This window comes from Talpa occidentalis, unplaced genomic scaffold (assembly GCF_014898055.3).
Source record: "Talpa occidentalis isolate TD23 unplaced genomic scaffold, MPIMG_talOcc4v2.1 talOcc4.5, whole genome shotgun sequence".
Taxonomy (NCBI): domain Eukaryota; kingdom Metazoa; phylum Chordata; class Mammalia; order Eulipotyphla; family Talpidae; genus Talpa; species Talpa occidentalis.
In genome coordinates this window covers 10,746,740-10,772,922 of record NW_023604861.1, presented here as the reverse complement: position 1 = coordinate 10,772,922, position 26,183 = coordinate 10,746,740, and the positions used below count along the sequence as shown (strand labels likewise).

General features: G+C 38.8%; 1 protein-coding gene across 3 annotated transcripts; it reads left to right on the top strand.

Annotated features, from left to right (window-relative positions):
• The first annotated feature begins 204 nt into the window (after nucleotides 1–204).
• On the top strand, nucleotides 205–25,059 carry GPR180 (G protein-coupled receptor 180). 3 transcript variants are annotated; one of them, XM_054701465.1, is made up of 10 exons: nucleotides 605–642; nucleotides 833–1,003; nucleotides 1,987–2,145; nucleotides 8,539–8,739; nucleotides 15,568–15,748; nucleotides 15,891–15,940; nucleotides 18,981–19,138; nucleotides 21,550–21,741; nucleotides 23,482–23,559; nucleotides 24,644–25,059. In XM_054701465.1, the coding sequence occupies exons 2-10, from the start codon at nucleotides 925–927 to the stop codon at nucleotides 24,800–24,802; spliced, it is 1,257 nt and encodes a 418-aa protein (XP_054557440.1). In that variant the 5' UTR covers nucleotides 605–642; nucleotides 833–924; the 3' UTR covers nucleotides 24,803–25,059. The 3 variants fall into 3 exon arrangements, with proteins under 3 accessions (XP_037384694.1, XP_054557440.1, XP_054557441.1); XM_054701466.1 differs by having other exon boundaries at nucleotides 21,550–21,754; nucleotides 24,644–24,681; XM_037528797.2 differs by lacking the exon at nucleotides 833–1,003 and having other exon boundaries at nucleotides 205–642.
• Nucleotides 25,060–26,183: the final 1,124 nt, after the last annotated feature.

Below are 26,183 nucleotides of genomic sequence, written 5' to 3'. Positions count from 1 at the left end.
GGGTTCTTGGAGGCTGTGCTCTCCGAGTCTGCTGACCTTGGGCACAACAGAAATGTCCAGCAGGCTGCACGGACATCCAGCTCTCTCCTCCCCAGCAGAAGTCGTGCTCATCTCCTCGTCCCGCACCCGCCCAGGCCCTCGCCGGCCCAGCCCGCTCTCCGCGCGTGCGCAGTGGCACGGCCTCGGCCCGCGAGGGCATCACTATTCCGTGACCTGAAGGCGCATCCTCCTGCGTCTCCGCCCAAAAGGCGGGAACTGGGCGCCAGGCCGGAGCGTCATGGGATGCGCGCAAGTGCACGTCCCGCCCACCTCAGCCTCTGATTGGTGGAGAGCCTCGGCTCGTGGCGGAGACGTCCTCCTCATTGGCTGTCCGTCTCCAGGGGGCGGGCCCACGACGTAGTCCCGCTCCCTCCTTCCCAATCCCCAGCTGCCGACGTGGGGCGGGCGGCCGCGGGCGGTTGGGGGCCGGGGTGTGGGTGCCGAGCGGGAGGCCGGGAATGGGGGGGCTGCGGCTGCTGGCGGTGGCCCTCACCTGCTGCTGGTGGCCGCCGGGCAGCCAGGGGAAGACCCTGCGGGGCAGCTTCAGCAGCGCCGCGGCCCGCGACGCCCAGGGCCAGAGCATCGGCCACTTCGAGTTCCACGGTAGGTGCGGGGCTCGGAGGGGGAGGAAAGTGGGGGGCCCGGCCTGCGGGACCCCCTTCTCGCCGCGCGTGGGGAGGCCGGCTCTGCCCCCAGCGCCCCTGGACTTGCAGCCCGCCGGCAGCCTGCCCCCCACCGCAGCCCCCGGAAACGTGGGTGCACCTAGGGCCAAGTCCACTGTTGCTGTCCCCAGACCCTGGTCTGCAGCCTCCCGGCGCCTGGTGACTGGATTCTGCACCTCCGAGAGCGAGCCCCCTACCCTCCGGGTTCAAACGTGTAGACGAGATGGCTGGACTCCCATGCTGCTGCTTTCCAGATCCTTCCCTCAAAGAAGCACCGTTTGCTCCCTCCTGTCTCAGCCCTGGTATTTCTAGACACCACGGCACCGTGATTACCTGTGAATTTAAGTCCCCAGAGCTTATGTCTCCTGGGTTTCGTTTTTTGCTTTTAAGGTCAGTTAAATAAAAGCCTTCGCGCACCAGAGAGATTTTGGAGACTGAATAAAACACCTGATAATCGAGTTGTCACTTGCTGGAACAGTCTAGTTACTCCACTATTGAAGGAGTAGATATACTGTGGACTGAGAGGCCTAGAATTAACTTCCGTGTAATTGTGTCCTGGAAGCTTCTGAAATCAGCTGCATTTGATTCTTAGCTTCTGGTCTCCCGCAGAAATCAATAATTCTTCAATGAATGAGTTTGCAATTTTTTTTACTTTATTTGTACCCTCAACATTTGCTTTTCTTGATACTCTTGATATGATTAGCACTATAATCAATTTTTTTTTTTTGCTTCGAGTTTAGGATTCTAGATTCATACAGTTTTTAACATTAGAAGATGCTAGATCAGAAATTTGCCCTAGAGAGGTTTCCTAGGATTCTTTTAATAGAAATGAGATGCTATTTTGGTATAAGAAAGAAATTTAAAGTCTTGGGAAATTAACAGAGTTGATGGTATAAAAGGGACAGTGGTGCAAAAGAGAGGGAACATGAATTAATGTTCAACTTGAAGTTTTAAAAATAGCTGAGAAAAGCAGATGCCACCAGTTTTCCAAAATCCTATGTGTAGTAGAACTCGGGTGAATGAAGAAGAAATTCCAGAAACAACTGGCTCTTGTCTATAACTATACTTTGAGTATTGACAGACAGTAAAGTCTCTTCAGTCAATGACACAATCTTGTCTTCCATTTGAATGGGATGCTTAATGTAGTCTATCCAGTTAAGTGGAAATTTGCCCTAGATACTGAGCTCTTTAAATGTTCAAGTTGATAAACAGAGCTCTGGCTTGTCCTGCCATCTCAGTTCCACACAAGCCCACACTAGTTGATAACTTTTGTTTTACTGTCCAGGGGATCGAGCTCTTCTGTGTGTCAGAATCAACAACATAGCAGTAGCTGTTGGAAAAGAAGCAAAACTCTACCTGTTCCAAGCCCAGGAGTGGCTAAAGCTTCAGGAAAGCAGTAATGATTATAGCTGTAGTGAAAAATTATCCAAAGCTCAGTTAACAAGTGAGTATATCTCTTTTTTTTTTTTTGATGTTAGATGGATATTGAAGTATTATATACCAAGATGCTTGATGACACTTTACATCACACTGATGACCCTTTATCTACTAGTTTTTAAACTAAATGTAAAGGATAATCGTTATCCAGATAATCTGTAAAGATGCACTTTGACACCATTCATATTTTTCCCAGCTCCCCATACTTCATACCAGTACGGTAGTTATTGTGAGCCAGGGGCAGCATGCAGTGAAGAATAACATTGGGTGAATGCTTGTAATCAGCTAGCACTGAGCTCAGCACTGATCATGTATTATTAGCTCAGTTAATTGTGTAAGTTAGCCCAAGTAATGTTGTTTTCCAGTATGATACTAGCACAGGAGATACGGTGACACAATATGTCATTTGGAGATGTACCAGCAGCATGTCATTTATAAACCTCTAGGTTTGTCTCTAGAGAAACTTTGCTTTTCTTATCTTAACCTAGTGCTTCTGTTCTCATCAGTACAATCCTATGCATTAGGTGTTGGCCCTCCAGAGTGAGTACAAATTTTTTAACGCAGAAATGAAGAGCATGTGCCTTCCCACCTGTATTTCACCCCTTGGAAGTTTATAGCGTGTAGGAGCATCTATGAGGAAAAAATAGGAATTTTCCCTCTCCCCTTTATCCCCACTGTCACATTCTGTATACTGATGATTCTGAATTTTCTTTGATCCAGTCAATTAAAACACTGCCATTTCTAAACTTGTAGTCTTCTTTGTCTTAGCAGTTATCTGTTTCCCTCATAAGGCAACTACCCAGAAGTAAGGGGGTAAGAGTCAAAGTCCCCAATCCTTGCCACTCACTGAGGGGTCATTCATCTAGATTTGGGAGGAGACAGTGATACTAGGCTGAGGAAGTCTGAACGACTGGATTCCGATATCAAAAAGACAGTCAAATGTAACTAGTCACCTTATCCTGCATTTCACATTTTAAGTGGGAGCTTTGTATTGATGCCCATTTTTGCTTATTTTTTCCTATCGACAATACTTTGCTCAGCTTAACTGCTCCACATATGCATAAAAAATTCCAGCCTTCTTTTCCCAGTTCTTACAGTATCCTAAACTGAGCTTGCCATCTTGCCCACCCAACCCAGTGCTCTTGCAGTGCTCCCTATTTCGGGAACTTCCGTCTAATGAACTAGAGATCAAAGAGTCTCTCAATAGCCCCATTTGACATCTCTGTCTCCACCGTGTTATGAAGCCACCATGTCTCCTGCTTGTTCTTTTGCAACAGCCCCCTCCCTGGCCATTCTGCAGCCATGCTCAACCACCTCTGCAGCCAGAGACCTCTCTGAACAGTAGCTTTGAGCATTGTCCCCTTCGCTTCCTCTCCATGCCCTCTAGTATTTAAGTGGTTTCCTACTGCTTCTAGGACACGAAGACTTCCTTACCCAGATCAACAAAGCCAACCTAGTCTGACCATCCTTGCCCTCCAGCTTCACCTCACAGTACCGTCCCATCCCATCTCATTTGATTTTATTCAGCACTGTGCTAGGCTTTTCCTCTGCTGCTTCCTCCTCCCCCTTATTGGCTCCTCCCTTCACCGAGTCTACATGTGTTTTTATGACTTGTTTCCTCCAGGGCACTTAACATAGTCCCTGCTTTCCACTGTATTTGTTTATTATAAAATCAATAGAACAGTAGAGCCCTTTCGGTCTCTTCACTCACTCATTCATTCAGCACTTATATGGTTTCCGGTGCTGTGCTAGGCACAGTGATAAATCAAGAGATAAAATACTGACACTTTCTAGGAAAGAGAAAATTATTGGATGGTCTCACTTATAGGGGGAATATAGGGAAACCGAACAAAGGATCAGGAAAAAGATAAAACTTGCAGGCAAACCATAGATCTGAGGCACAGAGCAGGAAGGGGAGGAGGAGGGATCAAAACGGGGCAGGGAAGACCACAAGGGACTGTAGGTGATGGTTCATGGGTGCCATGGTGGTGAGAAAATTATGGGGATTACACCTGAGGGTAGAAATCAAATATTGTACAAGAATGAACAACGATGTAAGAAAATAAATAAATTTATAAAAATATAAATGTATTAAAATATATAGATATAAAAAATATTTAAAAATATACTTTCTCAGCCCTTAAGGCTAGTGACAGGAATGAATTAGATCAATGGGAATAAATGTGAAATTGCTTTCATGATCAGTACTATGAATGCTAATTACATGGTACCATGAGAACAAGCACTTAAAATACCGTAGGTACTGAGTTAAGAATTTAGTAAGTGGGCCTCCCTGGTGGCGGAGCGGGTTGAGCACAGCGCTGTGAAGCTGTCCGCAGCCTCTGCAGCGCCGGTTCAATTCCCGGCTGGCCAGGGAGATTCCCACATGGTGGGGCAGACCTCTCCTGCCTCGCCGGCTGCTCCCCTCATCAGTGCATTCGGTCTGTCTGCCTGTTCTGTTCTCCACTCTGTCTCTGGTGAATCCTCTCACCCTCCCGTGCCTCTGGCCTGTACCCCAGCTCTTGTATAAAATAAATAAATAAATAAATAAATAGATTTACTAAGTGTTTGTAGGATTAATTGACATAGTGCTTAGTGCTTGAAGGACTTTTTTGGTTGGTAAGTTTGCATTGTATTTGGCACCTCAAAATCTTTTTCTAATAAAAACTGATCAGGCAGTGTAAAGCTTTGAGCAATAGGAATCAATCTGTCTTCTTACATCACATGATCAGTTTTTACCATAAACTGTAGACACTTGTGAAACCATAATTTTTTAAGTAATGTCTTAAGTCACAGGACTTAAATATACAGGGAGAGAGCCCATTGCATTAGAAAGACAAAAAACTGAGAATCACAGCTAGTGACCTGTAATAAGGTGTTCCCGCTTAGCCACACTACTTAACTGGAAATTGTCTTCTTTAAAGTTCCTGAGAGTTCTAAAATGCTGTAATTCTAATTTTAGTTCTTTAGGATGAGTTGTTTCTATAGAGGGCTAACACTTATAAAACCTTTTTTTGTTCTTTTTCTGTATTCCCTTCTTCCTTATTCTTTCAAACGTAGGGGTATTTTTTGGGGGAGAGTTAGTGGGATGGAATGATCTCAGGAAATAGGAATTTTTGAGTTTTGTTAAATTTCAGAATAGAAATAAATGAACTACTATGGATATTTATATTATAGATATATTTATAAATATTGATATATATCTATATATAGTAATGGGTTAATTAACTATGCCTAACTACTGTGTAAAACCTTACTGCTGCTATGAACTATGCAAAGACTAACAGATTTGAAAAAATACAATGTCAAATGTTGCTTAACTTGTTCTCTCAAGTTAATGTTTAATTCTTCCTTGTTTTCCAGTATCCTTTGTTCTCTTTCAGCACCATCATAAAACATTAGTTGTTTTATGATAAAAATTTTTGTAGGTTTTTAAAATAAGCAAATAAGGCATTTAAAAGTGCTGAAAATGAATTTTCTGCGTCAAAAAGTTTAACAAGGAAAGTTAGAGTAACTTGCTATCAGATATAATTTGGTATATAAAAATTTTCAGTCTATATACAACTTATGGCATATTTCATAAACAATTTAAAGGTATATTTTATTCTGTGTGTTTTGGCTAACAGTAGTCATTTCTTTTTATATAATGGAACAATTATCCATTTGACACCATTCTCTGCAATTCAAATTTCCTAATATTTGGGGTACTAATTACAGCAGCATAGAGTATGTAGGCTGTGCTATAGTCTTTTGTCTCAAAAATAATGAATATAACAGTTTTTTCAAGAGGCTTGTTTTCCAGGCTGAGGGAAAAGAGCACTGAGACAAAACTAAAAACCAGTATCACTTCATGAAGCACACTTTTGTTTTTATTTGTTGTAAATCTACATTAATTTAAAAGGAAACATCAAAAAGTGTATTGGTGAAGATGGTTAATTTTTATATTGTTTTATCTAAGAGGAAAAGTACAAATGATAAAATGGCAACAGCACAGAGCCTTTACATAATGAAGTCCAGATTATGTAATTGTAAGCTGCACATTTCAAAAGCTTTATTTTTGAGCCACTTATTTATCATATATTGAGTTATTTTTAAAGGACTTCAAGTATTTAACAGATGCAAATATTGCTATATTTTTCCAAAGCTATACAGTTTAAAAAACAATGTCAGCCAACTTAAGATAGTCAAAAAACAATGCTTAGCAGCCTCTGCGGCGCCGGTTTGATCCCCGGCCATCAGCGAGGGTCCCACATGGCGTGCAGGCCTCTCCTGCTGCCCGCTGCTCCCCTCAGCAGTGTACTTCCTCAGTCTGCCTGTTCTGCTCCCCGCTCTGGCTCTGGTGAGTCCTCTCACCCTCCCGTGCTTCTGACTGTGCCCAGTGCTTGTATAAATAAATAAATAGATCTTTAAAAAAAAAAAAAAAAAAACAATGCTTAGACATTATTAATAAAATCACCCTGTCCTGTTTAACTACCAATTAATGAAAATTCCCAACTATAAAAACCCAACTCCTCAAAATTTATCCTGAGATATATCCATACTCCTTTATAAAAGACAGCCTATAAATAACATTTTCCAAAGTTTTATTAGGAAAATTTTCAATCACACAGAAAAGTTTGAAGTGTAATACAAGCCAACATCTGTACATCCTCAGCTTAGAGTGAGAAAACAAGACTAACAGGCCTGCTGGGCAATCTAGATGGGGAGCTGGACCCTTCACAATTTACAGTTTAGGAATACTCTATAGCGAATCATACCACATAGACTTTTCATGCACTCTCTCATTTACTCCTCACAAGAACTTTGAGCTTAATAGGGCATGTATCATAGGTTTGCTACTGAAGAAACACGTTTAGAGAGGTTAAGCAATTTTTTTGCTGAATCATGAGGTTAGTACATAGTAGGGCCAAGATGTGGCTCTTCTACCTTTTCTACTCTTATTATTTGAATTGTTTAAGAATTTTTTCCTCCTACCACTCTGTGATAGTGTGAGTGAGTACCTCTTAGGTCAGAATCACAGTTTAGATCTGGAAGGCATCTTAGAGGTTCAGTGTTTCTCAAAGGGGGTGCTACTGACATTTTGAATGGGGCAGTTCTTTCTCGTGTGAGTCTTCACCTTGAGACTCAGCACAGCTGCCTTCCATGTATTTTCTCAACTATTGTGACGACCCTCCATACTTTCGGATGCTCTGGAGGGGACTAGGATTGCCCTGGATTGACAACTACTTACTTGTGTAACCACCTTATTTTAATGAAAGGAAACAATTAACCATTATTCAACATTTGCTAGAGGACATATACCATGCTGAGTTACTCATGTAACTCACTCTCACCTCAGCTGTGAAGTACCGTCTTCATTTTATAGATGAAGAAACTGAGTGTCATTGCTTATATATCTTGCCCAAGGTCACATACAAGGTGAGTGATGGAAACTCTGATCTGTCTGATGCTGACATTCAAGAGTTTCTCTATCTCACTATACTGCAGACCTAGTAAAATAGCTCTCATTTTGGTAATTTCTGGTGTTTGTTTTTTTTTTTTTTTTCCTAATTCTAGTATCTTTTTAAAGGATAACCAGTCAGAAAAGATTTTGGAAACTCTTTTGATGATTTTTGTCAGTCATCATTTTTAGATATAATGATTTCCTAATTTGAAAGTTCCATTTTAAATTTAACTCAGAATAATTTTCAAAAATGCCCTTGTGATGGTTATACAGCATTATGAGTGTACCTAATGCTACATGACTTACACTTAAAAATGATTAGAGTGGTAACTTGCGTGTTGGGTCCATTTTACCATAATAAAAAAAAATGTTTCTTTTTAAACATTTATTTATTTATGCATCCAAGAACTGGGGTGTACAGGCCAGAGTTGTAGGGGCCGAGATGATTTACCAGAGACAGAGTGGGGAACAGAACAGGCAAATCTGCTGAAATACACTGCTGAGGGGAGCAGCGTGCGAGTCAGGAGAGGTCTTCTTCGCCATGTGGGTCTCTCCCTGGCTGGGGATCGAACTCGTGCTTCAGTGGACGGTGATAGCTTCATCGTGCTGTCTTTAACCCTGCGTGACCAGGGAGGCCCATAAAAAAATGTTTAAATGTCACTAACTCACTTGAAAACTTTGAACATTCTTGAAATTAAAATGCAAAGTTTTGGTGATAATTATTCTACTAATTTGTGGTGTGTCATAATACTTTTATGATGATTCCTTTGGTTAAGACACATTTTTTAATCTGATTTGGTTAACTCGTATTTTTATCTGATTTAACTTTTACTGACTTTATTCCAGTACTACACCAGAACTAAACAAAAACTTCTAACTTCAAATGGATTATGTGACTCAAACAATGACTACACATGAGAATTCAGCTTTGAAGTGCTATTTTCTTTCTTTTTAAAGTGATCATGAACCAGACCGAACATAATCTGACAGTGTCCCAGATCCCGTACCCACAAACGTGGCAGGTGTTTTATGCAGACAAGTATACCTGCAAAGATGACAGTGAGAATTCCCAGGTGGAAGATATCCCATTTGAAATGATGTTACTAAATCCAGATGCAGAAGGGAATCCATTTGATCATTTTAGTGCTGGAGAATCTGGTAAGAATATGTGTATTTAAATATATGTCCTAGATACAGAAAACAAAGTTATGCATTAATGTTATGTTGTGTTTTTTAAATATAGCTAACATGTCCAAGAGTAGGGAACTAGTTAAATGAATCCACATATAACATATAACAGTTGTACTATTAAGGTAATAAAGCAGAATGCTGAAGATTGTATGAGTTCAAGTATGTTAAAAAATGTAGAGAGTAAAACAGAAAGATGTACAAAAATATTAAGTGATTGTTTCCATATTGTAGGTGATAGGGTTGTGATGGTTTTTAGTTTTCTCTGTACATCTTGAATCTTGTTTCTGTGCTACCCCAGCATTATTTTTACAAACAGAAAAGTGTTAATAAATTGAGCCATCTAAACTGGAAACTCAGTGGTTAAGTGAGATTAGAAGCTGCACTGGTTTGTATGGCCACCCTTTCACGTGGTTGTTTGGACAAATTTGGGGATTCCTTTCATGGGTGATTGGATCAACGTTTAGGAAGTTACCAGAGTTAGGAATGATCAGAGTTTATAATGCTTTTTGAAATTAGATTTATTCTTATAAAACATTTCCTCAAAATTTTAGGTTGACTAGGTCCTGCCTCACTGAAGATTCCTAGCCCAACCAGAAGTGATTGACTTCTTGTGATTTCATGATAGATGTGCTCTAAAGTATCGCAGCAGATTTGTAAATTAACATGTCAGAATGAAGAGAGAGATCTGTGGGCCAAAGAAAAGTAATAGGCGTTTACCGCTTCATGAGTTCATTGCCCAGTTGGAAGAGTCAGTCAGATTAGAGAAAAATAAAATTCTATTACATTTCGCTGGCCGTCTAGGTGCATAAGTGGAGGTAGGGCTGGAGTTGAGGCTCCTTTCCACTAATCTGATTATTTAGTGCCAAGGGCAAGTTGACACAGCCAGCAAAGCAAATGGAGGAACAGATGTTAGGGATTGTAGGTGACAAGGAACTTAATATCTGAAGGAATAAACATTTTCTTCTTATTTCCTTTGGTCTGAAAAAATATGTACATTGTGACAATGGAGTGCTAAACCGTTAATTCTAAAAGTTCTTTTTATGGAGGAAGTGTGCAAGTGTAAACTACTTGTTGTTTTGGAGTGCAAATGAACTTAAAGGTGACATTTCCCCAAATGGTACTTTGGATCAGTGTAGAGCATTATTAGAAATTAAGTCAGCCTGCTGTTTTCTTTTATCTTTACAGGAGATGTTGATATTTATTTCCCATTCCTGTAAAGGCATTGATGAAACCCAAGACTGTTGATAATATGGGATGGGCGGGATGGATGGTCGCTTCTAAGGTCCTTTGTAACTGTAAGGCTTCATTCTGTCATGTGACAATTATTTTTAGATTTGGCCCAGGCTTAGTAGGAAGCACGCTGTGCAGCAGTCGCTGAGTAGTACATCCTCCTGCCCTCTTGGAGCCAGACCTCAAAGCCCTCCTGTTCCTGCCTGCCTGGCAGTAGGTCTTTAGCTCAAGAGGTCCTTTTATTTATTGTGTGCGCCCGTGAGACTCGGCTGGTTCTCGGTATGTTGCTTCTTGCCTCCTTTTCTAGGCTCCCATTTCTACATTTCTCAGATATATTTCCTCATTCCCAGTTTGACATTTGAACATTGACCAAGGCCATAAAGTGATGAAATTTGTGCCCTGTGCTGTGCTTGGGCCACTGCATCTCAATCATGGTCACACCAGCTCATCTGGAGCCTTGCCCATGTCTTCTAGTCCTTTTACAACAGCTTGAATTATGGTTAGTGTTTTCTTCAGCCTTCACACTAAATATTTTGATATAGTATTTTGTCCCGATTCTTGAAACACCATCTCCTATGATTGATTTTGGTTAGATGCTTATACTTACATCTAACTAACCTGTCTTTCTTATACTGGGATAGGAAAGTTACATTGGTCATGCCATCAACAGTATTTAAATACGGGATGAAAACTTCACTATATAGGGTGCATTTTTTTTAAGATTTATTTATTTATTTATACAAGCACTGGGTACAGTCAGAAGCATGGGAGGGTGAGAGAATTCACCAGAGCCAGAGTGGGGAACAGAACAGGCAGACTGACGAAACACACTGCTACGGGGAGCAGCGGGCGTGGCAGGAGAGGTCTGAGCTCCATGTGGGACCCTCGCCAGCGGTCAGGGATCAAACCGGCACTGCAGAGGCTGCAGGCAGCTTTGCAGTCCAGCACTCAATTACTGAGCCACCAGGGGTGGCCCTAGGGTGCATTTTCTTTAAGCATGGGGTTTTGTGCAAGGCTAATCTGTGGAGACTGATTGTTAAAAAATGCCAAAAGTATTCAGATTTGTTACATAAATGGCTTAATTCCTAAGAATCACATCATTGTATCGACTAAAATGAAAAACCCTTAAGATATGATTCATACTAATTACATTGTCATAAAATGTGATTTATTGTATCATGAGGTGTAAGTGGTTCTCAACCCACCACTGTCTGTGCATCTGGAGACCTTAAAAAAACATCCAGCTTCCACCTCTAGAGACTCAGATTTGGTTTTGAAGTAGAAACCAAGCTTTGGCTGGTGAAAGTGCCTACGTGGATTCTGGTGTATGAAACTTCTTGCTCCGTACCCCACTGGGTTTGGAGAGTGTTAGTCTTAAAGTAGGACATTAGCAGGGTACCCTCCTACTCTGTCTCAGGCATAGAATTCAATTCCAGGGGATAACCCCTAACTATTCTTTAGAAACTTTTGCTTTCCTGTCTAATCTTTTGCCCTGAGAAAGGAAAAATGATTTACTATGTTTTTTTACCAAGATTTGATTGTTAAACCATTTATCTGAGAGGTTTGAGTTAGGATACATCTGGTGCAGATAGCTAGTTAGTGTAATGAGTTAGTTTTCTTTGAAATCAATGATGTGTTTTATATCTACCAGGTTTTGGTTTATCTTATATAGGTTTGGTCTAGATTGAAAAAACAAAACAAAACAGACAACAAACTAAGGCAAGTTTGATGACACTTGACAAAATAGGAATTTTGGTATGCTACATAGGAATATCATACTTTAAGGTAGAATAAAATAAAACTGCTGCTTAAAAAAATAATCAGATCCTGTTCACTGTATCTATGTTCTTGTTAGGGATCAAAAGAGAAGCACCCAGAATCAGGAGAGCTAAAGCACCATCATCTAGACTGGTTTTCACTGGAATAATAGTACAGGCCCTAGCACATCTCACTTTTGAAGATTCCAGATATATTCATTCTTTTACCCCTTGTTCCCTTGGGTCTCCCGTGTAGCTCTGGCAAATTTTGTAATGTTTTGCCTTAAAGTAACAGAAAACTAATGCAAGCGATACAGACAATAAGGAAATTGATAATGCTTCTTAGCAAGAACTTCTGAGGCTTCTTCAGGGTGATGTATCTTGCATATCTCCCCCCTGCTCTCTGCTGCCGGCTTTGTCCTTAGCCCAGGTCCCTCATGTTGGTGGGTCTTCTGTAGTTTTGAGACTCCTATTTAAATGATGGCAGAATTCAATATCTCTTTTTAAGAGCAGAGAAACCTTTCCCAGAAGCTCTATGTTGTTGGCCAGAACTGGGTCACATACCCTTGCAAGATAGTATCATATGAGAAATGTAAGTTAAGATGTCAGAAAGATAAGGTAGACAGCTGTGCCAGAGTAAGGGATTACGTTTACCTCATAATGGCAAATGTGTTGGAATTTCTCTGAGTTAGATTAATCATATATTTTGAAGACTTGAGAGTGGGGTTGACCTTGGGGCTCTGAAATGCAAGTACAGTGGGCAGGTGAGAGTGTCCGTGCCAGGTGCTGCTCGCTGCTCAGGGGCCCAAGACCTGCTTCCCTTTTCTTACCCTTTCTACTTGCATCATCCATCATTTAGCTGCATCTGAATTATTGGACCTGTACTGTAAGTTTCCTTCTGCAGAATTTTGCCAACTTTTCTTTCCATTAAGTTTGTCTTAAAATCTATGCATTTCCCTGTTAATTTATGTTTGTTACCTTTTGCTTGCTCATTTAAGAGTATTTTTCTTCTTTGTGCATAGGTAAGGTTTTATACCTAGTACCCATCTGTTTAAAATTAGGTTTTAATTTCAAAGTGAACAGAGATTGCGCTCCTGTGACTGATGTCGCAGAACAGAAGTAAAGTTGATAGAGGAAGAGAAAAAGAGACACTGGTTTCTAGAAGTGGTTGATTTCAAAGAATACTGAACACAGAACCAGCCTTTACCTTTAAAGTATCTTGTGGACAGGGTCAAGGTAATAATTATTTGTGCAAATTCAGTCAACAAAGTGCTGGACAAATATCCTTGTTGAAGTTACTTATCTCAGCAAAATAATTTGTTGGTTATAATGTTAGTTTTTTCCTGGAAGATACATTTAATTTTGAATAATCTAAATTTAAACACTTTTCTCCTGGTGACATGTCTTATTTTCAGTATCATTCTGATTATCCAGTACATAACCTGAGGACTTTTTTAAATAATGGTGGATGTGTACAATCTAACAGAGAATGAAACGTTCTCTTGTAATGTATAGTCTGTAAAGTGTTAAAAATAGACAAAACTTTAAATAGAATACCGTGTATTAATTCTTTGTACCAAGAAGGACAGATTAAAAACTAAGATTCTAAGATTCGAAGGACATAAAGAATTTTACTGACCACAGTTACATATTTAGAATGTCTCCAGACTTGCTGTTTTTTTCTTCTGCCCTCATTTTTTCTAAAACTGAAATACTTCCTATATAAGGAGTTTGAAAAGGAAATATATCACTTCTGTTATTTGCACTCCTGTTCAGAAAGTTTGTTTTTTTTTTAATTTATTTATTTTTTAATTATTTTTTTATTTTAACATTTATCATTTTTTACATTTTTTAGACAATAATTGCTTCCCCCCCACCCCCGCAGATTGAGTCCCCATAGAATCTCCTGCCCCAAGGCACCCGTGCACCATCACCACAGTCCCCTGTGCTCCTCCCTCCCTCCCTCTGATCCCTCTCCCGCCTCCTCCTTGCAGGATGTCTCTGGTTTATAATTGTTTTTGCTTTGTTGTGTTTTGTACTGTCATCATTTTTTTTACACTGATGTCTTATTTGGTTCCCCTATATTCCTGTTATAAGTGAAACCATCTGATATTTTTCTTTCTCCTTCTGGCTGATTTCACTGAGCATAATTCCTTCTAGGAAGTTGAAAGCTGCTTTTTCACCTGCACGTGAGTGCGGACTGTGGACATTTATGTGCACAGAGCAAGAGAGACACCCAGTGGCTGAAACACTCCTCGCCTCTTCTTTCTTTTCTCCTAACCATGCCAAAAATATGATTAAGATTGAACTATTTATTATTTTTCCTACTCCTTGCATTTTCTAAATTGCTTCTCCAAAATTATTTTCTGTGTAATGGAAATATTCGCGTCTCCGCCTGTCAGTTGGCATTTTTACCCAATTGGAAACTGAAGCTGGTTCAGTGTTCTCAGTCGGAGTGGAATGATTGCATTTCAGACTGTTCACCCACAGACTCAGGAGCAACAGCTCTGTCCATCGCCACTCTTACTACCCTCCAGGGCTCGCAGTAGAATATAAAAGCCCCAACATGAGGCTCTGACTTTAGCTGTAACCAAGTAAATCTAAGCCATTAAACTGAGAGCTAGCCTTCTGCACTACATGAAAATTTTCTGAAACTTCTGAAAGATGAAGACACAGTCAAGACAGTTCAGGTAACACAGAAAAGGGGGTGTTTGTGTAAGGACACACAGAGCTGCTAGGAGGAGCTAGAGTGTACTTAATGACTGACTGACAGGCACCACTTTTAATATAAACTCTGCACTTTTACTTTGTTCTTATCTTTACCAGCCAGCTTACTTTGTTCATCTGAAATTTCTGCTTACCTGAAACTTTGATTTCATCGTGGCCTAATTTGACTCCTCTGCTCTGTCCCAGCATCAACTTCGGTATCAATTGCATCATCCTTTCCATGTTTTGTGGTTGATTTCCCAGAACACTACGATTAGCCTAATTTGTCTTTTGAGAACCATGTTATGCTGTAGAGGGGCTGGTCTTGGGATTGGTGGCCATTTGGCCCGTATAGTAGTTCAGGTAACTGTGGAGGGGAGCCCAGGTCCCCTGAGGGCTTCCTCTGTGACAAGTGCTGCAGGCAGTTGACTGTGGTAGGCGGCTTCCGTCCTCACAAGTATTTTCAAGTTTTGTCCACATAGAAATTTAAGGTAATGGTACATTCCAGAGCTGTGTTTTCTCATACTTTGCTGCATTAGAATCACCCAAGGACTCATAAAATAAAGATTGCCAGGCCTTAACCCCCATAGTTTGATTTAATAGATCTGGAATGAAGTCTCAGAATTTTCATTTCTAACAAGTTCCCTGGTGATGTTGCTGCTCCTGGCCCAGGGACCACACTTTGAGAACCATTGTCAGGGTATATTATACTTGTTTATTGAAGAAATCCGTTTCTAATCTTGTAAAAAAAATTCATTTAGGAAATACAATGTATATCTAATTGAATGCTGGAAGTAATTGATTGACATACTGTCTTGCACATAACAGTGATCTTATGGGTAGTCTTCTGGCGTACTCCCTGACCACTATGCTTTTTTATAGATTGGCTTTAACAGAATCTACCTACATAGAGTTAAAACTTTATCCCATAGTAGGAAATTTCAAGAATTATCCCCCCCCCCCATATTTTTCTTACAAAAGTGAATGCTATTACTCCAATTAAAAAGCAAGTTCTGGAAATATATTGACAGGAAGATTTGAAAGCAACCCAACACTATAACTGGCTTGTTTTACTGAAGCAAACTCCTTTCTTCTCTTACAGGATTACATGAGTTCTTTTTCCTACTAGTCCTAGTGTACTTTGTGATTGCTTGCATTTATGCTCAGTCATTGTGGCAGGCTATTAAGAAAGGAGGACCCATGCGCATGATTTTAAAGGTTCTGACAACTGCATTGCTGTTACAAGCTGGTTCAGCTTTAGCTAATTACATTCATTTCTCCAGGTAACTCAAAACCACTCAAACTGTGTTCATCATTACGTCTAATTAATCCTAATTAGTCCACCAAAATTATGCTTGCTTTGATTATGAACTTTTTTTTTCACATTTGTAATTTACACTAATACTCTCCTCTTCAATTCCTCAGTTACTCCAAAGACGGAATAGGGGTACCTTTTATGGGAAGTTTGGCAGAATGTGAGTATCTTTCTGAGCATTTTTTCCAAACATAAACTTGCTTTGTCTGCTTCTTCTTTGTTTGCCTTTCTTTTAAGTTGCTTTTTGTCATAATAATTTTTTTTTTTAAATCAAGGATTATTTAGATTTCAGCTCCTCTGAAAACAGGCTACAGATTTAGTTCTTAGATGTCCTGCTTAGTTCCTTCTTATGTGTCGCTTGTCATTATTTTCAGAACACATTGACTTGTGTTCTCATTTTATCCTTAGTAAAAGCACAGAGAAGTAGACAAGCTCATCCACACTTTGCTGACAAAGACTCTGGGCTTGATGATGTGGACACATTCCCAGTGTCACTCAGTGAGTGGGAGCCAAGACAGAGACCCAAGGTTTCTGACGCAATGGTGTTTTTTTTTTTCCCCTGTTGTCATCCTTTCTTCTGACCCTTTTTCTCTATTTCTGTGCCCTTTACCTTTTCAGAGCTCAGTTTCCTCATCTAAAGTGTTTTATTCTATTTTATCTAAAGTGTTTTATTCTATTATATCTAAAATTTATCTAAAATTTTATCTATTTTATCTAAAGTTTATTCTATTTTATCTAAAGTGTTTTATTCTATTTTATCCTCATCTAAGTAATTTATTGCAAAGGTTCTATCTTTTGAAGTCCATAGAGGAGACCTACAGTTAAGCTGACCTCACAACCTGTTCTTTCATTTATAAGAGGAACTCGTATGAAGTAATTTTCTGATAAAGTATGATGGGAAAAATACTTCCAAGTTCTCATAGCTGTGACTTTTTCAAGAGAACTTCAGAGGGACATCAGATCACATGTCATTCTCAGTCCTGAAAAACTGTTTAAGATTTACTCTAAAAAAGGAGATTCTGAGTATAAAACTATTCTAGAATTTACACACCCTTCTACCTCCATATTTTTCCTGTGGTATCCTCACTCTCTATAAAGAGTATCTTACAGATTACTCTGTAATCATCTCAGATCTGCTTATCCTGATCTTGCTGCCTCCTTTAAGATTCTGAAACTTCGGGCCTCCCCGGTGGCGCAGCAGTTGAGCGCTGGGTTGCGAGGCTGCCCTCAGCCTCTGCAGCGCCGGTTCGATCCCCGGCCGCTGGGCGAGGGTCCCACATGGCACACAGACCTCTCCTGCCGCCCACTGCTCCCCTCAGCAGTGTACTTCATCAGTCTGCCTGTTCTGCTCTCCGCTCTGGCTCTGGTGAATTCTTTCACCCTCCACGCTTCTGACTGTATCCAGTGCTTGTATAAATAAATAAATCTTTAAAAAAAAAAGATTCTGAAACTTCTAGAACCTTTCGTCTTCCTTGTGAAAGTGATGTACACTGTGAGGAACAAGACTTCCTTTTCCGTCAACGTTATATAGAGCCCTGGTATTGCCCACTGTTCTCTCTTAGATAATTCTGGATGTCTAATAGGATTATAGAATCTTAAAGCTGGACAGAACCTTTGAAATAATTTATCTTATGCACTTTAGATGAAGAGATTGAACTCCAAAGAGGCAAAGCACATGGGAACCCATTAGTGGCAAAGGTATTAGTAAATCAAGGACTTTTGGATTTTTGTGCTTGTCTGCATACAAAAATAAAACAGTTTTAGGCTTCCTAACATCTTCACTGAAGGTTAAAAAGCAGAGATTTTTGATTATAAAACTATAATAAATCAATGTGCAAAATTTCAGTAGTTCTGACAAAAGGTTTGCTTAGTTAAATGATTGCAATTTTAAGATTTTTAATCATCTCCCACAGATAGGGACTTTTGTGTGACCTGTAAATTTTATCTGGAATTAGTTATTTCTCAACAACAGTTATTGGTGTCCTCTGTCTTCACAATTATGATATCATGGCAATACGTGCATTGCTTAGTATGTAAAGAAGTGCCAGGAAATCGGTTTTTTCCCCCCAGGTAAATGTTGCTAAATGGCACATGCATGGTAATAATTCTTTGGCCAACTTCTTTGAGTAACTGAATATTTAATAAATATTTAATAAAAATAATTGACATCACAGTCATTTAAAATCTGTGATGAAAGAAAATTGTGCTTGAACTGAAAGAATATGACATATCATCAAATGTAGTGATAGGTCATTATCAGAATTCAGAACAAGGGTAAGACATGTCAAACTATAACTGAAAGGGTATATTACTAATGGGTTTTTGACTTGCAATTTAAAATTTTTAAATTCATAGTATAACAATTATACTATAATTAGTTTTATCTGTTTCTCCAAGAATGCAAAAGTTATAGACTTCAAAGTTATGAATAGCAACTTGAGGAAAGTTCTGTTTTGTTAAATTGTGATCAGAAGTTCATTCCGAAATTCACATTAAGGACACTAGTGAGAATGTGATCATCTTTTCTTGAAATCAATAAATATTGACTTCTAAGATACTCATCAAACTTGACTTAGCTATAGAATCAGGGTTGACGCAGGCAGGTTTGTTGCTCCCTCTCTGCAGTAGCCGCTGCCCTGCAGTGTGAGTGACGACCACCTGGGGGCACATTGCACTCAGGTGCCAGCTTAGGGCTCTGACACTGCAGCCACCTCTCAGCCTGTGCCTGCTGCTGTGCTTTCATTGTCCTGCTGCTTCTATGAATAGTTTCAAAACATACCCTTCACATTTTAGTTCAGCCATCAAAAATCCCAGAAGTGAAGTGAAGGTGCTATCCCCATTTCAGAATTACAGTGTTTTTCTTAAATGAGTAGTGAATTATAAGTAGAAATACGTAGTTGGAAAAACTAAGAAACAGGGAGATTTATTGTTTGCCTTAATAAAGACATACAGGCATATGTCTTTATTAAGGCAAACAATAAATCTCCCTGTATCTTTGTAAATGATTTTAAATGGAAGTATTGCCATTTTTAATGACTTGCATATATTCTTTTCACTGAATATTTCTTACTGAATTTCATGTGCTTCTCTTTGACAATGTTTATCTATTTGTGGTTAAAAATGGTATTTTTTTGATGGAAAAAGGATCAGATTCATTTTATCGTGAAAACTTGCTTCACTTGGTTCTCATTTTCCATTAGTTTTTGACATCGCATCTCAAATTCAGATGTTATATCTACTTCTGAGTCTGTGCATGGGTTGGACAATAGTCAGAATGAAGAAGTCTCAGAGCAGACCTCTTCAGTGGGATTCTACTCCTGCATCCACTGGCATTGCTGTGTTCATTGTCATAACACAGGTGAGTGTTGATGCGTATCAGTCTGCTGGTGTTCAGAAATGCAGGCCTGAACATAACCTCATTTCAAAACTGAAACCTGGGATCCTAAAGACTATGTGTCGAGTGTCCAAACAACCAGTTAAATCTTCTGAGTGCTAGCATATGTAAATTGTAGAATTTAATTGTAATTTAACTGAATTTGAGCTTCTTAGTAACTTATGTAAGCACAGTATATTTAATGTTATTTTAGATGCTCATTTCCTGCTTAATAGTTATCATTTATGTTTTCTAACACTTAGTAAGTACTCAACATTAAGTGACTCTGGATTTGCAGTTCGTTTCCTAACAGGGATCTTTAGGCCTTTTGAATGGAAAAAGGAAAACGTAGGATAAAAAAGAACAGGATCTTGTTTTTGATAATAAATACAAAACCAAATTTGCCCTTTTTAAAAGGGCCTCTCTGTATTTTTGTTTTCTTCTATAACAATACTGTAGACATTATTCTAGGATCTCCATGTGCCCATGTGCAGTGGAGTTATAAAAATTTAAAACCAAAAGCATAAAATTAGGTATATTGAGTTTGTAACCATCATTAGCTGTTAATGAAGATAAAATATACATTGGCTCTGTAAAGGACACTGCAGTCCAACTTTTAATGTATTTATAAGTTGAAAAATTCATAAATGAAGGGTGAGATCTGTGCTTTATTTATTGTTACCTCACTAGTTTTTTTTCAGTGCAGTAGATGCTGAATGAAGTAGGTGTACTGGATTTATGTGACTGAATTAGAAAGAGACCATAACACAGATTTAGAAAGGACAGGATGTCAGGAAGGAAGAGCTAATGAGAAAGAACTGAAATTGACGTGTTTCAAATAAGGGCAAGATTCTACTAACAATGTTTTTGATCCAGGATATATGGAGAATAGGGTTAATATCAGGTTAAGTTCTCATTTTTCAATTAATAGCCTTTTTAAAAATTGAATTTTATCATGGTAACTTTAACTCACATCATAGGCAAATAGAAATTGAGTGTGACAGCACCCTATGCGAGCATTATAAAGACTACATTAGACAGGGCCTCAGTCTTCAACAGAAGGCAGATGAGACAGACAGTGAGGCCGCGTAAATACATGTGTGCGTTCTGCAGGTCACATATTAGCATACATGCATGAAATCATGGCAGTTTGAACAACTAAACATGTAACTAGGAGGGAATAATAGGGCTTTTTCCAACTTTGTTAGGGTATACTTGACAAATAGAAAATTGTATATATTTAAGGTGTACAATTTGATGTTTCAATACCCATCTACATTCTGAAATGATCGCTTAATCATTGAGTTAACATATCCGTCTCCTCACATGCATGCCAGAAATAATCCTTTCATAATCATTTCTTTTTTTATAAAGTTAGGTTTAGAAATCAGCGTAGGTTGAGGAATCAGGAAGGTGTAGTTGGGCAGAGTGTAGGAGTAACACTTTCTGTAATAGCAAGTATCCATCCCAGGAGGGAAACTCACATGGCAGGATGACAGCAGCGTCCAGGTATCACGAGTAAGATTAGGGTAGATTTGAGAAGAAGAAAGGGAGAGGTTGCTGCAAACCCCCTAGCCTAAGAATTAGATTTAATAACTGAGTTTTGATCTAAATTCTTTGGAAGTCACTGGGGACTCAGTTCTGAGGGCCAGTTTAGTAAATGAAGGCAGCACAGGGGCTACTGACATATGATGGTAAAATCATTACAGAAGCTAAGTGATTGATGTTTGGTAAGACGGAGGGAACATGGACACTGATTCTTTACTGAATAGCAATAAACAGAAGAGTTTAATGAGGACCTTGTTGAGCTTTTTACTGTTTATTGTTACAGTAACAATAATGGGGGCAGGGAAGTCAACAAACAAATAAGGGTGAATAACAGCACCCTGGTTAAATTACAGTGAATATTAAAAATCCAGTCTCCTTTACCCAGGGAGGTCACTGTGGGAAAAGAGTGAAATCTGAAGTCAACAATTCTGACTCATTAAAATAAAGATCCTGACATAATTGAATATTATCATAAGACAGTGGGCTTGAGTGGAGAACAGTTTCCTTCCTAATATGCAGCTGAAGTGAGAGAGCGTGATAGAAGAACCTTTATACTTATTCTCAGTCTCTTCATCTGATTTTTATCCTTAGCAGTGTCTTGCTTGGTAGTAATAGCATGTTTTTTTCTTTTGTATGCGATCTTATTTGATAAAAATCCTTTTTCTCTAGTTTAGGGTATCAGCCGGGAAAAGTCTATGCTTGTGCTTAAAGTGATAACATTTACCACCTCTTAGGGGTGTTTAGATGCTATATAAGGGGATTTTAAAAAAAGAGATGAAAAAGTTCTTTATTGCAGGTGAGTATGTTGGTTTTTTTTTCCCTTTAAACATAATACTGGTTTTTTGCAGAGTATTTTGCTACTTTGGGAACAGTTTGAAGATACCAGTCCTCACAGCTACCATGCACACCACAACCTGGCGGGGATCCTTCTGATCATTTTAAGAGTTTGCCTGGCATTGTCATTAGGCTGTGGGCTGTACCAGATCATCACCGTGGAGAGGAGTACACTGAAGAGGGAGTTCTACACCACATTCGCCAAAGTATGGGCAGAAGGTGGCTCTTTACTGTAATCTCCATTCTGCTTTCTCGGCGGAGTTATTGAGAGCTGACATGCTGACACTCATTAAACTTGCTCTGTGCCAGGCTCAACTCTGAGCCCTTTATGTGCTTCAACTCATTTCATCTTCCCAGCCTGTGAGATGTAGATATTCTTATCCACAATCTCCAGGACCTGCAGAATAATAGTTTCCATGTAATCTTTAACAGGTCCATTTTGACTGCATCATAATTTCTTTATCAATAGGGATTGCATGTTTTTTTCGTAGTATCAGAATTTGTAAGACTAAAAAAAATTAGACATGCTTTGCACTTCTGAAAAATGAAGTTACTGACTCTGAACTGTTGGTCTCGGCATAATGCCCTGTTTTGTAGCGCACGGCGAGGACCTATCCTCCCACTTCAGCGCATGAAGCATGAGGCCAGTGCCAGTTCTGTTTCAGCCATTTCTCTCCGACCTTGTGAGGCCATACTCACCGTGGTCCCCCTCTCTGTACCCTGCTTGTGCAGGTGCATCCAAAAGCAAATTTGATTTTTTTTCGTTGCCATTTAATAAAGGAACAGAGCAGGCACCTACCTCCCTGGAAGGCGATGTTTTCTGTCGGTTTGCCCTCATCTTGGCAATTCAGAGCACAAGCTAACAACCGTGATAAGCCATTTAGTCAGCCTGGGCTGGTCCAGATGCCTCCTCTCTTCCTGCTGTGGAGCATCTTCAAGCCGCTGCTCCAGCCAGAGGAACCCACTTCAGGCTTCTGAGACCAAACAGCAAGAAAATGCCATTCGCTTTTGAATTTTTCATGGGGACAGTAGCGAGTGACTGTTGTTTGAAAAATTTGTACATGTTTAAAGTGATTAGAAACTAAATTTTTTTGTTTTATGTTTTAAACAAAATCAAACTTAAAAATATTTTTCTGTTCCAACTTTTTCAATAGATTCAAAGAGCGAGAAGTATTTAAAAGAGTAGCCAAGTGTGTGTCTTGCCTCTCTCCCATTGACCCAGTTACCACCTCCTCATTTAGTAGCTGTTAACCCTAATGGACCCTGCCAGGGAGTTTTTGGCATGTCATTGTACGTTTTCTTCCATTTTTATAGAAAGTATAATATACAAAGCACATTTTTCTACATAATGATTTATTTTCATCTTCAATGTACTAAGCATCTCCATCAGTACTACTTATTAAACTTATTTTTTATTGCAAGTTGAATTTCGGAAAAGAGAATATTACCAAGGTTCTAAGAAAAATGGAAAAGAAATACTTGAAAAGTATCATGTTTACTTGCCCAAGCCTCCTCTCCCCATACTAACCCTTCAATAGGCAACCACTGGTAATTAATTTTTTGTGTATGCTCCCTACCTGCAAATATGAATGTGGAGTCTTAATTTATCTTGTTTTTACAGCAATATTATATACATCCTAATGTGCTCGTCTCAATTATCAATTCATTATTCACACTAATGTATTTGTAGTATATCAGAAATGAATGTATGAGAGTGATACCAATATTAAGATTTTGAATACTCCAAAAATACCCATTTAACTAGAAGCAAAGTATTATGTCACAGCACAGCGAATTTATGTCCACATTTTCTTGCAAGTTGTGCTCTAAATGCTCAATGAGATCAGTCAGGATCTCCTAAATATGCCAGTAATGTGTTTTATAGAGTTATGTTCTGAAATAAAAATACGGATGTACTTACTTGACTTGTTTTTCATTTATTTCAGGGCTGTATCTTGTGGTTTCTATGCCATCCAGGTCTTGCTTGCATTTCTATTGTTTTTAGTGACTACCAAAGAGATAAGGTAAGTAACATACCTCATCATAACAGTTTTTTCTAGTGTTTGAGAAGTTTCTAAAGTCAGAACGGTGTATTTATCCTTTCAGAGGTTTCTTGAGTTCCTTAAAGTAAAACTGTGAAACAAAATATTGAACCGATGAGTATATAAATTAGAAATTTAAAATCTAAAAGAAAAATTTGAAAATTTAGCTTATAAGCCAAAGATGGCAAATAGATTTTGTTATTTTTCATTTTAGCTTATTTCATAATACTGTTTTAGACTATTACTTCATAATATTGTTTTATAAATTAAATTAGAAAATACAACGTGTCTTTAAGAAAAAATGGTTAAACTCTTGCTACATAAATATACAAATGAAAAACGAGATAGATTTATAAACTCAGTCTGGTTGTTTTAATAGACTGCAGAGTGGAGCAGCCTGCTCAAGTAGGTCCCATACCCATTGTGTTGCAACCCCCTCAGGTGATCATTTCCAAGTGGATTTTGCCAGGAGCCCTCACAAGCTGTGCGGTGCGTGCTCAAACGCACAGGTATTTACTGAGCCTGAGATACTTACAGAGGGTAAATGGATAGGAAGTTTGTCTACAGGAATAGAGAAGAGACTTGAGAATTTTTGAAAGGGCTTTTAGAGTAATCTTCAAGATTCATCTTTATCCCTGTTACTAAATTAGCCAAGAACTGATTTTTCTTTTTTTTTTTAAAGATTGATTTATGCATACAAGAGCTGGGGTACAGGCCAGAGATGTGGGGGGTGAGAGGATTCACCAGAGACAGCGGGAAACAGAATAGGCAGACTGACTGAAATAACACTGCTGAGGGGAGCAGCAGATGAGATAGGAGAGATCTGCCTCGCCATGTGGGTTGCTCCCTGGCCAGCAACCCAGGAATTTTACCTTTGAGCAATCACAGTTCTGAACATTAGATGTATTTCCCTATTGAAAGTTTTTTTGATGAATGTCCCCATGTGCAGATGGGGGATGGAGTAGCATGTATATGTAAAAAGCATATGTATGTTCATGATAAATTGAAGATGATTTCCCTGTTCTTACATGTATTAAGGCATTCCTTTCTTTTCTTTTCTTTTCAGATTGTCACAATAGGTGTTATCCTCTGCCAGTCTGTTTCCATGGTTATTCTCTACAGACTCTTTCTATCCCAAAGTCTATACTGGGAGGTTTCCTCACTTTCCTCGGTAACTCTACCACTGACCATCTCGTCTGGACACAAAAGTCGGTCTCACTTCTGACGCTCGATTTTGTCTAAAAGAAGAGTGAATTGGTTTAACAGAGTGCAATAAGGATCCATGTGCAGTGACTTTGTTTTCATACTTTTGGTATGAAAAATTGAACCGAGAAAGCAGAGCATGTTATTTTATATAACTGCATTTAAGCAGTACCAAAACTGAAAACAGGTAACAAATGGTATGTTTGAAATATACTTAATAAACTTTTAAGAAAGAACATTGTTATAAGCTGATTTATGCAATTTCCAATTGGAAATAAAGATGAAAGTATTATATGATATTTTGGTAGGAGATTCAATACTTATAATAGCCTCATCATCTATAGTTAACTCAGGTTTGATACTCTCACACAAAGTAATCAGTTAAATGATTACTTGCTTATCCATATCTAAACCAAGTTCAATTACAAAATCAGTGTAGTACACTGATTAAAAGCTGCTTCGTTTTATGCTTTAAGGAAAATGCATTTCGTAATGAAGTTTAAAAGGAACTGAAAGTGAAATTACTTCAGAAAATGAATATGAAACATGTTCACAGTTAAATGAATAAGCTTTTTATTTGTGGCCAAGGGAGTCTCCATCTTTTTCCTATCAGTTTAGACTCTACTTTAGGTTTTTAGCTTAATTAGCAAAGAGTTCTGACATATTTATTTATGAAAAATAAAACGTAGATGCATTACATGCATTGCAAGGACAAAGGGTTTTGAAATCTGAGCACTTAGGAGAAGGGACAAGCAGGTTTACATGTTTTAAAAGAAAGAAGGAAAGTAACATGTGATAGGGTACTAAAATTTTAATCCCGATATAATTCATTTCTCTTACATTGAATCCCCAATCATAATTAAGCCGTATACACAGATTAAATTAACAGAAGCATTTCACATAAATGTTAGTTTCAGTCATCAACTACCCATGAATTCCTGCCCAAGGATACTTAATCAGGATTAAATTTTCTATGAATAATTGAAAAAACAAAATACTCACTGGATTTGTTATAATCCGTGTTGGCACTAGATTCTAAGTGGTTGCCATCTTGAATCCTTTGTAATAAAGCCGTATTTCCTCTGTGTGATGCCCCAGGATTGTGTATTCTAGCTAAAACATACTCTACCAAGTGCCTGTTTAAAGGGTTGTTAAACGGTTGTGGAGACCTGCAGTGTGAAGAGAGTATTCCCATTAATGGTCACTGATTAGCTATTATTCTGCTGTGGTCTGTCAGCTTGTCCTGGCCTTTTCATTTCTACCTCTGGCTTAAAAAAAATATTTTTATCTACTTTCAAGGGTATTACAATTTTAAGCAAGAAATGGTGTGCTGATCTGGTTAACATTTTAATTAAATAGCTAAAAAAAAAATGTGGCACAACTTAAAAATATCTGGCTTTCAT

Bases quoted from the DNA above. Each gene is read 5' to 3' on its own strand.
- GPR180 (XM_037528797.2), top strand. From the start codon at position 498: ATGGGGGGGCTGCGGCTGCTGGCGGTGGCCCTCACCTGCTGCTGGTGG. The intron at 15,749-15,890 runs GTAACTCAAAAC...TCAATTCCTCAG, and splicing joins AATTACATTCATTTCTCCAG to TTACTCCAAAGACGGAATAG. The intron at 21,742-23,481 runs GTATGGGCAGAA...CATTTATTTCAG, and splicing joins TCTACACCACATTCGCCAAA to GGCTGTATCTTGTGGTTTCT.